Genomic DNA, 15,781 nt, shown 5'->3' with positions numbered 1-15,781 from the left:
TTCATCGTTGTTTTTAATTTTTTTTCCTGTACTTTTAATGAAATACCGAATATGTCTATTATTGTGGCACAAAATTACTGAATCTTCCTCATTTTCTTCCAACGTGCTCGCCCTTTCAACTGTGAGGACATTATAATGTGCCAGTCAATCTCTCTATTCGTTGGTAAAAGAGTAGCCCGAGAGTTAACGGCGGGGTGGCTATGACTTGCTGCCTTTCTTCTTGCTCCCCAGTGGCTTAGCGGTATGTCTGCGGACTTACAACGCTAAAAACCGGAATTCGATACCCGTGGTGAGCAGAGCACAGATAGCCAGCCCATCGTGTAGCTTTGTGCTTAATTCAAAACAACAAACAACAGTCTTTCCTCTTCATTTATCGATGTTAAATTAGGGACGACTCGCGCAGAATGCTCTTGTGTAGCTTTGCGCAAAATTCAAATTAAAACAAACTTTTTATTTATGGTAAGTCAAGATTTTGCGTAAAGAGATTAGGTAACGAGAAATGTCTCGCAAGTGTAAAATGAGAACTGGAAATGATTTTCCAACTTCATCATGTGTAATTGCTTGAACCTAAGTCCGAACAAGCTTACTTTTGGTAAGCTTACCTTTTCATGAAATGCTCGTAGTACACCTTATTTTCAATATTTCTTTTATGCTTCCGTTGAACTAGGCCCGACATGGCCAGATGGTTAAGGCACTCGATTCGTAATCCGAGGGTCGTCGTTTCGGATCCTCGTTGCACCAAACATGCTCGCCCTTTCAACCGTGGGGGCGTTATAATGTTACGCTCATTCCCACTATTCGTTGGTTAAATAGTACTCCAAGAGTTGGCGGTGGGTAGTGATGACTAGCTGCCTTTCCTCTAGTCTCACACTGCTAAATTAGGGATGGTTAGCGCAGATAGCCCTCGAGTAGTTTTGCGCTAAATTCAAAACAAACCAAACCAATCCTTTTGACTAAAATGATAGAGCATCGTAAACCATGATAACAAAAGGAGACAAAAACACACGGATTGGTTAGTTTGGCCTCAAGCTTCGTGTATAATACTGAGCATTCGATCGAGGCCATGGACGCCAAGCCTCTTGTGTTACCATGATCCTAATTAACTTTCGAAAAGACAAGAGTGGGTGTTGTTAATATACAGAGGAGGTGTTGATTGACGTGGGTGATTTATTGTAACACCCTTCGAATACGTAGAGGTTTTACCGTCGTACGACACTCTCGTTTTAAATAAATACGAAAGCGAAGGCCTGGCATGGCCTGATGGTTAAGGCACTAATCTCATACACTGCAGGCTCAAATACTATCAGCGAACATGCTCGCCCCTTTTAGGCCATGAGGATGTTATAATGTGACTAAGTCCCACTGTTAAACTAAAGTAGTCTGAGAGTTGGTGATGGGTGGTGTTAACTTGCTGTCACTTCAAAAATTGGGACGACTACCGCAGATAGCCCTCCTTGGAGTGGCTTTGTGTGAAATGAAACAAAACGGAAGTAAGTCATAACCCGATAGGACTAGAAATTATAACATGTCAGTTGGTTGCATATAGTTACGAAACTCAGTACTGTTTACTTTGTTTTTAACCAAAGTTTCTGTTTGTAATGACAGTTGAAATGATCGTTAGTTAGTAGTTATGGTGGCAAATTAAAAAACAACAACACATTCAAACGTGTGTATTAAATATTAAAACTTTCAATACATAATCGATAAATTGCATCTCTGGCGCTTGAGTTGATGTTTTTCCTTATAGCAAAGCCACATCGGGCTACCTGCTGAGTCCACCGAGGGGAATCGAACCTCTGATTTGAGGATATACTTACCGCTGTACCAGAAGGAGAGTGAATTTTATTGTGTGTGTTTTTCCTTATAGCAAAGCCACATCGGGCTATCTGCTGAGTCCACCGAAGGGAATCGAACCTCTGATTTGATGGTATACTTACCGCTGTACTAGAAAGAGAGTTAATTTTATTGTGTGTGTTTTTCCTTATAGCAAAGCCACATCGGGCTATCTGCTGAGTCCACCGAGGGGAATCGAATTTCTAATTTGAGGGTATACTTAACGCTGTACCAGAAGGAGGGTGAATTTTATTGTGTGTGTTTTTCCTTATAGCAAAGCCACATCGGGCTATCTGCTGAGTCCACCGAGGGGAATCGAATTTCTAATTTGAGGGTATACTTAACGCTGTACCAGAAGGAGGGGGAATTTTATTGTGTGTGTTTTTCCTTATAGCAAAGCCACATAGGGCTATCTGCTGAGTCCACCGAGGGGAATCGAACCTCTGATTTGAGGGTATACTTACCGTTGTACCAGAAGGAGAGTGAATTTTATGAATTAAATCTAAGTATAACAGCATTGTTCGATTCTAATATAGATAATTGTGAAAATATAAGTAAACTGTAGTAGTTAAATTTTACACGCAAAATGTATTTCATTTGTTTTGTTTTTTTCTCGTTACGTCCAAAACTGAGTGATGTGAGACTGTACAGATGACGTTGCCACAAGTCGTATATAACCAGCTTCTAATGCTTCGGGTGATCGTATACATGCTCATTACATAGTGTTACTGAGATATCTTCATTTTATCTCTCTTTGTATATTTATGTAATACTGTATGTAAGTCTTGTCTGGTTGTACACCAATATCGAACAAAATTCAGAAATTGATGCACCTAAGCGTTTCCTGGAACAACTTAGAACAATAGGAGGTTTTAGAGCAGTGGTTCCCAACCAGGAGTGCGAGATAACATTTGTTTGGGCCACCTTCACCTTTATTCTTAAATAAATAATTACTGTGAGGAGTGCGGGGCATAAAAAAGGTTGGCAACCACTGTTTTAGAGTAATATTAAGGACACAAAAATTTTTTCATTCATAAGCCTTCTAGTAAAACCCTTTTTAATGTCCTACAGCGGGAAAGCGATAAGTCTACGGATTTGTAACGCTAAAATACGGGGTTTGATTCCTCTTGATCGACACAGCAGATAGCTCGATGTGGCTTTGTTGTAAAATAATCACACTCTCTTTTATTATTTGAAAAACAGACAGGCTAATGCAAAGACGTCGCTAGGTACTGGTACACGGGACCGCGCCAGAATTCCCAGTTGGTGGCTTGAAAAATCACGATAGGTTGTTTATTTTGAATTTCGCGCAAAGCTGCACGAGGGCTACGCTGGTCATCCGTAATTTAGCAGTGAAAGACTAGAGGGAGGTTAGCTAATCATCACCACCCACTGCCAACTCTTGAGCTACTCTTTTTACCAACTAATACTTGACCCGACTGTCACATTTCCCCCCTCCCACTCACAGCTGAAAGGACGAGCATGTTTGATGGGACGGAGATTCTAACCCACGACCTACAGATTGCGAGTAGAGCGCCCTAACTACTTGACTATGCCAGACCGTCAGAAGAGAAAACCATAATCAATATCATACTGAAACGCCAGAAATTCCTTTGACTACTGGCCCGAGCTTTGAATATTTGAAGCACCTTGTGACGTCTCTGGTAAGATTACATCATAAAGTATAAAGCAAAACCCTTTCTGCGTAATTAAGGTTAATTAACACATTTTGTTAAATGTATGGGCCCTGAGTGTTGATAAAGGGCATGTGGCTTATAACAGATGAAACACATTAGCTTGTAGGCGTTTTGTAATTTCTCAAAGTGTTAGATTTAGAGATATGTTTTAACGGAACCAAGACGTTTGTCTTTTGAAATGAGAAGTTATTTTAAATGAGTAAAAACACTATAATAGGCTTCTCATTAAAATATTAATTTTTATTTTAATAAAAATACGTGGAGGTTAAAAAATAGTAGCTGTAATCTGATAAATACAAGGATTAAGTACCGATATAATTTTGTCACATCTCTTCTATGGTCAGGTGGTTAGGGGCGCTCGACTCGCAATCTGAGGATCACGGGTTCGAATCCCCATCACACCAAACATGTTCGCTCTTTCAGCCGTTGAGGCCTTATAATATACGGTCAGTCCCACTATTCGTTGGTAATAGAGCAAAGTAGCCTAAGAATTGGTGGTAATGACTAGCTGTCTTCCCTCTGGTCTTACACTGTTAAATTAGGGACGGCTAGCGTAGATAGCTCTCATGTAGCTTTGTGCGAAATTCAAAAATCAAATAAAAAACAAACAAACACTGTATTACCAGCCTTATCCAACCAACTTTGGCTCTATATACGTTTGAGATGTTACTTACTTCGAATGTAAATGTATGCGCGTTTATAAAATTATGTGTATAAATCTGTACTTCTATAATTTCTTGTCTGGTGAAGCAAAGTGTATTAAATATATTTTAAACAGCTTGAAATTGCAGTATAAAAATATAACAGCATTGTTGTCATGTCACGAAAACAGCATTGTGTGTTTTTCTCTAAGAAAATTACAGTTTTATGACCCGATTCCTGGAATTAGCCGTTCTCGAGCATTATGGGTTACTGACCGATGAAATTAGTATAAAAATATTCAGCTTATAATATTGGAAAAAAGTTCGCTTGCATGATGGTGATTTAAATTCAAATTAGAATCAAATTACGATAATCTCAGGAATGAAAGATTGTTTTACGTGTCAGTCTAGGTACGTAAGAAAAAAGTAGTGAGTAAAAGGCTTAAAGTTGCTGGTTAAAATATATGTGTGTGTGTAAAAACCTTGAGGTCAACCTAGATAAAATATAAATAAATTACGTCACTAGACAGCGTGTAGTTTTATCACAGTGGTACGGAAGCCACTTAGCAATAAATTTCAAGATACAGATTTATATCTGTAGTACATTTTTATGTTTCATTATGGTAATTATTGTTGCCTTGAATAAAACATGTAGAATAAAGTTGACAACTGTTTGTAACAATGCATTTATTTTTATTATACATTAAACAAAGAACACCCAACAACCTTTTTACCATTATTACTTTGTCCGTTAGTTATCCTAGGATTGCATTTATTGTGGTCGCAAATATTGATTATGTGATTCTGACAGTTTTGTTAGGGCCGAGCTGAAAAGAGTTCGGTTGACTCATACGCTGAAAATCTCGTTCGACAACAATTTCAGGCAGCTGTCGGTGGAGAAGTCCTAACATGGCTAACCTGATCAATGTGACTAAACTTTTTTTTTAAGAATATTTATGTTTTTATTACTTTTCCATTTTTAACTTCAAATTTTAAGCCAGTTTAATGTTAGGAACATTTTATTATTCAAAAGTATAAGTTACATTGTGTACGAATATTCTGATTTGAAAGAAAGAAAACGTCTATTCGTTCGTGACACCAAATTTAATAATTGAGTAGATAACGCCAGCCAAAATTGTCTAATGGATTAGTTTCTCCTGGTGCGAATAGGTTGGTAGACGCGTGTTAGCGAGATTTGTCTTTCTCTTGGTTGTTTTACTGCATGTGTTCGGTGACTGTTGTTGTGCCGAAGCTGCGTAGTTGTCGCGAGCTGGAGCGGTGGTCGTGGTCTTTTCGACAACTTTAGCATAATTACCAGAGATGCTCGAACTCTGGAGAGAAGTAGTTGCATGTTACAGAATGTGTAGCAAAGAATAACCGATACTTTCCATCCAGTATTTCCTTCTGCTTTCTCCTATGTCTAATACTCGGACGTCCGCCCGGATTTACAGTAACAACAGTTCAGTTGAAGAAGTTATTGAGAGCTGTTTTTGTGTTAGTCTCGTCCATCAAGTCCATGAACAGTTGACATTGTTAACAGATAATATTCCAAATTTTTACCATCGCTTTCAATACACTTGACAATTTATTTTCATAAATCTTGGGATCATACAACTTGTTTATGCAGTATTTGATATTCCTATACCAAACAAAAAATTAAAAATAATACTTGTTTAAACTTTGCCATTATAGGGTTACCTGCTTTCCATATTTTAATATTACTGGTACTACAGTAATGAGCTTTACATTTTTGTAAAAAAGAAGACTTAAATTTTAGACGCGAAAACGAAAGAAAACGCGTGAATAATATTGGTAATTGTTAGGGTTGAGTATTTTGTTCGTAGAAGATTGGAAAAGATCCTACAAAAATTAAATTTTAATTTTAGAATAAAAAATTATAAGCTTTTTGTTGCTGTTGTATTTTCCCGAAGTTTTATTTAGATGAAACTGAAATACAATTGAGAATTATTACTTTCATTGTTAGTAGATTATTTGGGAGCTATAGGCTTATCGATACTTCGACAAATAGCCGGTGTAATTTAGTAAGTACCAAAACATTAGTTTTCCTCCTATAACACAATGGATATCAAAATGATACAAAAAAGTAACACCTTTAGCAATTTTGGAAGTCATAAACTTGGAAACTGGTTCTCAACATGGAGTAATCCACGAAGGAAAAGCAGTTTTATCAAGAATTCAAAAAGTCTGAGTAAGTACATAAAGTGCTTTCTTTTAAGATAATATTGTACAGCCTAGCGGCGCATTTACTGATTTAGTGTAATAGAAATTCTGTAGCCAACAGACTTAATAACTAGGGAAGATACTGCCTTTCAAAAGCACCATGTTTTTGTGTCTAACTAACTGTTGTATATCTCGTGCAGTATTCATGACTGTGACTTACAATTTTATTGAGATATTTTATTTTTACAATAGTTCTAGAATGAAAATAAATATAATGAGACATTTGGAGAATGCAACTGAAGTTATTTAGTGAAGGTAATTTAAAATTTAAAATAGTTGTTAAGTTAACATCTTATAATTACTGTAACCTGAACAAAATAAAAAATAACTGGTTCGTTTGTTATTTGAACTAGGAAATACAAATGTGTTGAAAGCATAGCTATCAGAGTGAGTGTTTATCGAATATCAAATTTCGAGTTGAAATATCATTAAACCTTGTAACATGGTTTGTGTCTGCTGGATTATTAATTACTAATTTCAGTTGGTTGGTGAGGGTATTCCCTTCAAAGTGATTAGCAGTAATAGCATTCCGTCACTGTTCCATTCTGAGTCAGTTTTTTTACATCTTCCAGTTCTCTTTTCTGTGTGTTCCTGTCTCTTACCATCTACCTTACCAATGATGTCTTTTGTTTTCTGAGATTTCTTGTCTTAAAAATCTGTCCATCTAAAGTAACTTAGTGTTTTATAATGTCAATGACTTCTTTTCACTGCCCTGTTTTTTCCATCAGTGCATCATTTATAAAGTTTGTCTGTCCATCTGAATCATGCCATTGTTTTATGACATTCTTAAAAAGCCCTCAGTTTTTTTTTCACAGTTACATTAGAATTATTCAAAAATAAAGAATAAATGTAAAAATGTTTTGTTATTGTATTTTCTCACATAGCCATTAGTTTTATCATAAATAACAGTTTATAAGTAAAATACTGTGCCAAAAAATTACTTTTAAAACACTTTTACTATGCTGGGAAGCAAACAATATGGGGAAATTCGTCCTATTTAACTGTAGTTGGTTTTTATATAAGGAGTGACCAAGTACGAGATATTAATGCTAGGAAAAACTTCACACGTTCTCAGTGCAACAGTGAAAACCATGAAATAATAACAAATAGTAAGTCAGTAAAAGCTTTTTTCATTAGTAAATCAGCCAGATTTAATTTTAAAAAGTGGATACAAAAATATGCTTTTTATCTGAAGCATGCATTCCTTAGAATGATATAATGTCATGATATTCTTAAAAGTAGAATGTTTTGAGCGGAACAGTAAGGTAAGAGTGACAGAGCCGTAAATTACAAGAAACGTGTGTGTTTGGTTGTATGTACATTTAATATGTGTAATATAAATAGTTGATAATTAATTATAATGAGGCTTAAGCGTAACTCCATGTTTTGTTATTTTTTTATAGAAATAGTTTGTTGTTTTTTTTATTATGGGTGTATATTTGTTGAGAATGGATAAACATAAAGTACTGAGTTGCATATTGTGAAAGAGGCTTTCAAATATAATTGTATTAAATCTAAGATTTTCACGTCAGCATTTGTTTTTAACATATTTTAACTGTGTTACCTGTAACTTTTAACACAAAGTTTGGAATGTTTATAGTTTCTGATATCCAATGTCTAAAAATCAAGAACCGCTTCTATTAATTGAACAAAGTGAAGGTTTTTTAAATATATTTGTTGTTATTTCATAAAAATTATGCATTGTAATAATTGCAGTGTTATAAAAAATTGTTAGTATAATAAATAATTATCTTTATGCGTGTGTATATATGTGTGTGTATATATATTTATTTATTTATTACCACAATAGGAATTGCTGTTGGCTTCTTTTATTATTCCAAACTATAGAAACTATGTATTTATTAAATTTTTATTAGTTGAAAGAATTGCATTATGTGAAATTGTATTGTATACTCATGAATAATTCATTTAATAAATCCAGTAGTGATCTTATCACTATAGGTACACTTATCCATTAATATGGGTATATGAATGTCTTTATTTATATTTTAGAATTTTCCAGCTTTTCATAAATTACAGATTGCCACTATACAGAATCAACATGGAATCAGTTGAAGTAGTGGAATATTAAAATGATTGTGGCTTTTGAAATATATTATCAGTTATTTAGACCCTCTGCCCTTTAAGGGTACTTATTAAATTATAATAAAAATCTATGTATAGAAAAGATTTCAATATTATTTTCCCATTTTTTTGTGCTTGTGAACCTAGAGGTAATGTATTTAGTATTCAGAATTAATAATGGTAATCAGTGTAAACCCAGAAGAACATACAAGTTTACTAATTATAATTATTTCAGTAATTAAAAGTGTGGAAAACTGTAACAACTGTTTTTCTAGAACTGTAATGCTCCACTAATGTGAGTGTGAGGATTACTACTATTACTAATAATGTGTGTGTTTTTATGTACAGTCAATGTGTTAAGCTACTACAGAAACTTCTGTTCAAAAATAGTTACTTGTAATGATCCGTATATTTGATACACCAGTCTAAATAGAAGTGTGCAATGTCACAATGCACAAACTTTTTTACAGTATTGACCCATAAGATGGATTCCATTATTGTTAGTAATAATTTAGCTAAATCCAAATATTACCTGAGAAGTTTCAGCAAACTTAGGAGATTTTGGTTGACACTAAATCAATATACTAAGCTAACAATGCAAAATAATCCTCATTATGAAAAAATGAAAACTTAGTGTAACATATATATAAAGATTTCAACCAAGACTCTTAAATAAATTATTGTTAATAAACAGAGGTCTTAAGTTCTGGAAATGTACTGAACAAGTAGTTAGTAAATCATTGAGTAAAATTTACTTAAAATGAGTAAAAACTTAAAAGTAATTCTACTTAAATAAATGGGTAATGAGTAAGCCAACTTAAAGATGTAATGGAAAGAAATTCTCTATTGAAAATATTTCATCACTTGTGGTGATACAACAGCTGAGAACTTTGGTTTCATTTAAAAACAGTTTATATTACAACTTTATGTGAAGATGTAAGGTTTAAATTAGAAACACAAATGTCTGGATGACAAGATGTTTAAGCTTGTTGAAAATTAATACAGATAATATCATATAGAAAGTTTTATCAGACTGGTGAACATTATTTTAAATATTGTAATATAATATGCAAATTGTTTTGGATTCCCATATTGTATCTAATGCTCTACAAATATAGCTTTATTGTTTATGATAAAACAAGAGTTACAGCTAAAGAAATGTGAATCCTAGTTGATATTGGTTTGAAATACATCAAAGAGCATTTAAACTGATACTGTAGTATCATCAGAGAAAGATTCGTTGTTGTTAGTAATTTCATTTTCTTTCTGAAGGATTTGAGGCTAGAAAGATAAAAACTTCTTATGTTAGTAACCATTACACTAGTCTTCTGTTGATTAAATTGTCTTTTAATTAATAATTTCAATATATTTTAATAATTGTGGTAAATTAATGCTTTCTATTGACCTGTAAACAGTGATGTTTTTATTATGTTAACTTCTGATCAGAGCAAGCTTAAATTAAAACTAAAATGAACCTGGCAATGGGTGTAGTTAATTATCATATCACGTCACTCACAAAATAATTACCATTATCTCATAATAAATTAATTCTTCCAGGATATGTATTTTTTACTTGACAACACATTTCTTTAATTTAGCTAACATGTCTTCCAACAAATATAAGGACTTCAAGTAGGAGATAGTAGCAGTGAGTTGCAAATTCATGTTTATTTGAACTTGAATTTTCTTAAATAATACATCTTGTTAAGAAAGGCTATAACAGTACTTTACATGGCAGTCATTCTTGTACTTAATATTAATTATACTCTTGTACCTTATTATCAAGATTTTCTTGATGTAGCCAAACAAATGTATCCACCAAAACTAAGTAAGCTTACTTACTTACTGGAATGTATTTGTTATATTTTATACATCTGTATGGCTATAAAACTTCCTTATTTCTCATTGTGATAAAAATAGAAGATTCAGAGATAAGAGGAAAAAAAAGTGAAGTACATTACAAGAACTACATAATGTTGTAAAGTAAATACACATTTTTTGTTCATAATATTTGAGACACATTCAGTTAACACATTCTGCATAATTTAACACATAATGATGTATATTAAGATCTAATTAACATTATTTTCATTGTTGTTTAACATTACAGAGATTTCATTTTACAATAACTGGTGTGCTCTATGTTACAAATACTTGTTGGTACTGAATATCTTACTTATTTAACCCTTTTCCAACCAGGTCGTTCATATTCTCATGAATCAAAGAAAATTTTGAATTTTCATGAACTCTCAAAATTGTCATATTTGATGTGTTTGTATTTTATATTTTATTGAACCAGCAGATGCATTAAAAGGTAAAGAGAATGTTAGAGTGGGAACGGGACAATAATGACGGGTGGCTGATATCTAATGATTATCAGGAAGCTGGGTTATTCAGTTCTACTTTTTCTTCAGTTTTTTCTGATGAAGACTTCACTAACATACCTCAACTTGAACAGCTGCTAGCTGAAAAAAATGATTATATTGGTTCTGAACTTGTTGAGAAATTCACAGAATAATAAAACGCATGGACCAAGTTATATTTACTGATGGGTTTTGAAAGATATTAAAGATTAGATATGTGAGTCACTTTCTATTAGTTTTTTCCAAATCCTTCAGTAGTGAAAAGGTGACAGAAGGTTGGATGCTTAGCAAGCTGTAATTCCTCTTTTCAAGAGAGCTTATAGAAAAAAAAATGTTCTGGGAATTATAGGCTTACTAGTCTTACATCACTGGTGGGAAAGGTTTTGAAAGTCTGATAAAGGATGTTTTACAAAGTTATTTAACATGTTTTAAAATTTTTATTGAATATTTCACATGATTTCCTTAGGAGAAAATATTGCCTTCTGACATTCATTGATGTCAGATTAATGTCATAAATGAAGCATCTCAGTCTCAGGACCTTTGCTACTTTTGATTTATATCAATGATATAAATAAAGAAAGGTCAATAGATTGTTTACTTTTGCTGATAACATTAAAGGTTTGAGAGTTGTTGGCTGTGAGAAGAGTGCTACTACGGAAAAGGATGTGGATGAGTTGTGAATAAATGGCAGATGGCTTTTAATTATAATAAATTCAAGGTAATGTATGTGGAATATCATAGTTTGAATTGTGAGTATAATTTTGATGGGAAAGATCTTGGTGTTCTGGTTGTACAATATCTTAAGCTGTCCAGGTAACATGCTGTTACTAGTGGTAGGGCAGATATGATTTTAGGTTGTATTTACAAAAATATTGGTTACAAGTTTAAAGAGATTATAATGCCATTGTATAGAATTACTATAGGTCATTAGTTAGACCACATTTAGATTATTGTATTCAGTTCTGACCTACTTACATCAGAAAAGACATTGAACTCTTGGAAAGGTTCAAAGGAAGACTACTGAAATGATACCTGGGACGGAAATTTTATATGAGGAAAAGGTTCCGATTTTTTAGCTTTTCTTTTCTTGAAAAAAAAGAGAAGTTAAAGTTAATTACACTTTATTATTTTCCCAGCAGTTAATAACACAATGTGGCCTAGCGATAAGCATGCTGGACTTTGCAAGTCCGACGTTCACATCTCATTGTCACGAAAACAGATTTTTGCTCCACAGTTTAGGGCCAAGGGTATATTATAAGGGTGATGGTCAAATTCCACTGTTTGATCTGGTGCGTGTGAGACTGTCTGCATTCTCTCTATCAGTCAAGAATTATGAATGGCTACTGCAGATAACCTTTGAATGGGTTTTCACCTGATCTCTGGGAACCAACAACATTGGTTGATTTAAAGATTTATATCATCTGCCAGCAATCACCATCTTCCATTCATTTACTACCATGGGGGTTGACATTACCCCACTCTCTTTGAGGACTGCATTCGAGTGTTAATAGTTGAAATATGTGGCTTTTTGTATAGTGTGAGTTAGTGAAAAGAAAACTAAGTTCTTATAACTGGAGGCAGTGAATCAAGACCAGACAGACACTTCTTTAAAATACACTGTATTTGGTATTAGGGAATACTACATTTGGGGGTAAGATGTTTGACCTTGTGATGCAAGTAGAGCAACGTCTATTATTGGAAACCAACTTGTGTTGAAGACCAAATGGTTCTGTATAAACAAGTGACCCTGGTTTATATTTAGATACTTTGTTAAGATGCACCATCAGTTTTATCACGCTTTGTGGTTATTTTTATGATCATGAGACTGAAAACTGTGGCTATTTTAAAAACTCACGAAGGTCCATTATTACGTCATAAAAATGCATAATTGTATGGAATTGCGAGTAGGTACAGTTTTGTAAAAAAACACTAAAATTGCCTTCGTGAAAAGTGACGTGTTTGATACATTCGATAACATATTTAAAGTTGTGTAGGTTGTAGAAATCCTAAGAAAGGGTATTACTAAAAAAAACAGCGCGGCCTAACTCCGACAGGAATCGTGTACTCTAATGAAATTTGACTTTGAGAACAAATTTTTTAGCCTATCTGAAAAATGCCACGCCTTCTACAATGAGGATTGGTTACCTTCATCAGGACTTTGCAACGTTAAATAAAGTGGATTGTTTTGTTTCCAAATTTCGCGCAAAGCTACACAAGAGCTATCTGCGCTAGCCGCTCTTAATTTAGCAGTGTAAGACTAGAGGAAAGGCAGATAGTCATCACCATCCACCGCCAACTCTTGGGCTTACCAACGAATAGTGAATTTGACTGTCACATTATAACGCTCTCTCAGCTAAAAGGGCGAGCATATTTGGTGCAACTCTCGGATTACGAGTCGAGGGCCTTAACCACCTGGCTAAGTAAAGTGGAACCAAATTGAATTGGATCTTATTGCAAAGCATTGGGCAATTATGCATAATATGGTAATTAAACACTCTCAAACGTTATGATTGAAAAATGTGTAATTCTCTTAAAACACTTAAAATAAAAGTATATTTTACTCCAGAATTTATGTTGTTAATTTCTGTTATTAAGAGGGAAAAGTCAAGAAATTTTATGGTCGTATAACATATAATAATATAGATGTATTTCAGTGGGCAAACTTATATAACAACTAGTTATTTAACCCTCATTTTCAGCGTGCCATATTACCCGTTACATATACAAACAAATCAGCCAAATCATGTTAGTGCTTTAAAAACGCAAAACAAACATCTAATTCTTATGTGTGGTTTCGTAAGTTCTGTTCTATTTTTTTATTTATTAATTCAAACTGAAGTATCCTTTTAACGCCTAGAGAAGACGTAAGAATCCGAGAGATGGCATGGTGTCAGATCCTAACGCAGATTTCCTATGTCTGTGCCTGAGAACTTGCCAAGTTTGGTGAAACATTTCAAGATTAGAACTTAAACAAAATAATCCACCTTCGTTTGTACCGTGTGAAAGAATTTAAGTACAGGTTGGATATTTTGAGGTATAAATCGTATGCACCAATTTTTCCCATTCTTATACGACAAACAGTTAGGGGGAGATGTTGAATATCTAAACAGCTGAAATTGGTTGCTACTGTTAGATCTTATCTGTTGTGTCTGCACGAAGACTTCTGAGCAACAGTAACAGAATATCGATTTGTAGTTTGAAAACTGGGATATTTTGGACTGAAAAATGGGAAAAACAATTTTAAATTGTATTGGACTCGGTATTTTACCCAAATTTTCCGCACTTTTCACATTATTAGCCACTTAGTGGCTTAGTCAGAAAACTTATAATGCTGGAAACATGATTTCGATACCAGGCACAGCACAAATACCAATTCTGTAGCTTTTTAATTAATTAAGTACAAACAAACTTACCGTATTATTTGACCTTTAAATGGCTTGAGTGAGTTTACTTTCAGGTCCAGGGGTTACAACAGGCAGAATTATCCGATTTAACTTTTGAATTGAATATTTCGAAATAAAAAATGCAAAACTATTATTTTTTCTTCTTAGGGTTAAAAGAACGAGACATCTGTATAAACGAAAGTAGTATATCAGTAATTTCTTGCTATTTCATTAGGTAGTTAGGCGTGGGTTACCAAATTAACTTAGGAGCAAAACGAAATACGGTGTATCCTAGCGATACTGAAACAATCTCAGTCAGGTATACTTTATTTAAATATAACTTCATGTTGTTTTAACGCATTTTCGTTTCCGTGAAATTACACTTATCGTGACAGATAATAGTATTTAAAACTGTTTTAATAGATATTTAAAAGATCAATAAACGTCACGGACGTCACAAGCTATGCGAACTCATGATTGGCTCGCTCGTATGACGTACATACTCATAGACAAACGAAGTAACGATAACGATTTACTAATATTTCTACGTTGGAAACTATATGAAAGTGATAAGTTGACTAATAATCAGTAAACATATGGGCAGTTACCTTTGTGTGTTTGTGTATTTTTGTAGTTGTATAATATAGACAGAGGAATTATGAAATGAGATGTTTGACATTCTCAATGCATTTGTTAAAGATAAATAAACAAAACCCAAATAGCCTCAAGTGTTTCGACTAGGAACTGAACCTGTTGAATAAGGAAGATATTTCAGCTTTTATCAGCTATCCTTTTCTAAAGCTCCTTTACATGCTGCGACATTTAACCAAGACTGGTGTTAGTTGGTTTTGTCACCAACAGGGTGCCACTTTAAACTTGTATATTGTAAATTTTATTTAAGCCATTTGTAATTTTCTTTTTATTCTTGTTTAAAGTTTAAATTGTGTGTGTGTGTGTGTGTAACTAATATTTGTAATGCACTGCCCTCCATCCCCCCCAAGTTTTCTCCTTCGTGAACTTTTACGTGAAAATTGTGTTCGTTGTTGTTCATAGTTTGAAAAGAATGTTGCAAATATACCTAAAACCTTCATTGATAAACGTTTCATTGTTTGTTATCAGCCCTTTCTCACTCTTTTATATATATATATTGTTTTTTTTGTTTTTAGAATTTCGCACAAAGCTACTCGAGGGCTATCTGCGCTAGCCGTCCCTAATTTAGCAGTGTAAGACTAGAGGGAAGGCAGCTGGTCATCACCACCCACCGCCAACTCTTGGGCTACTCTTTTACCAACGAATAATGGGATTGACCGTCACATTATAACGCCCTCACGGCTGAAAGGGCGAGCATGTTTGGCGCGACGGGTTATATATATATTAAAGAAAACTAGGCAGCGTTTGTTTTATTGTTTGGTGTGTGAATTTCGAAATTTACTTGTTTCAATTTATGGAGGAAATAAGAGGTTAAACTTCATAAAAAAGGTATATAAATACGTTAACATTTTGAAACATCTAAACAGTTAATACCTGAACTTCAACTT

General features: G+C 33.8%; 1 protein-coding gene across 7 annotated transcripts in view; it reads left to right on the top strand.

Moving 5' to 3' along the window:
* The window catches only part of LOC143251057 (cyclin-dependent kinase 17-like), a 127,587-nt gene that overhangs the window by 45,091 nt on the left and 66,715 nt on the right, over positions 1-15,781 (top strand). The window contains exon 1 of one of the 7 annotated variants that reach the window (XM_076502397.1): positions 5,076-6,380. The exons of the other annotated variants lie outside the window; for them this stretch is intronic. Coding sequence (XP_076358512.1) covers positions 6,251-6,380 — 130 coding nt within the window. The 5' untranslated portion in view covers positions 5,076-6,250. Of the gene's footprint in view, positions 1-5,075; positions 6,381-15,781 lie in introns of those variants that run through there. 7 annotated transcript variants of the gene reach the window in all.

Source organism: Tachypleus tridentatus, chromosome 5 (genome assembly GCF_004210375.1).
Source record: "Tachypleus tridentatus isolate NWPU-2018 chromosome 5, ASM421037v1, whole genome shotgun sequence".
Taxonomy (NCBI): Eukaryota; Metazoa; Arthropoda; class Merostomata; order Xiphosura; family Limulidae; genus Tachypleus; species Tachypleus tridentatus.
Note: the sequence above shows the minus strand (reverse complement) of the source record. Positions and strands in the feature narration are given on the sequence as shown.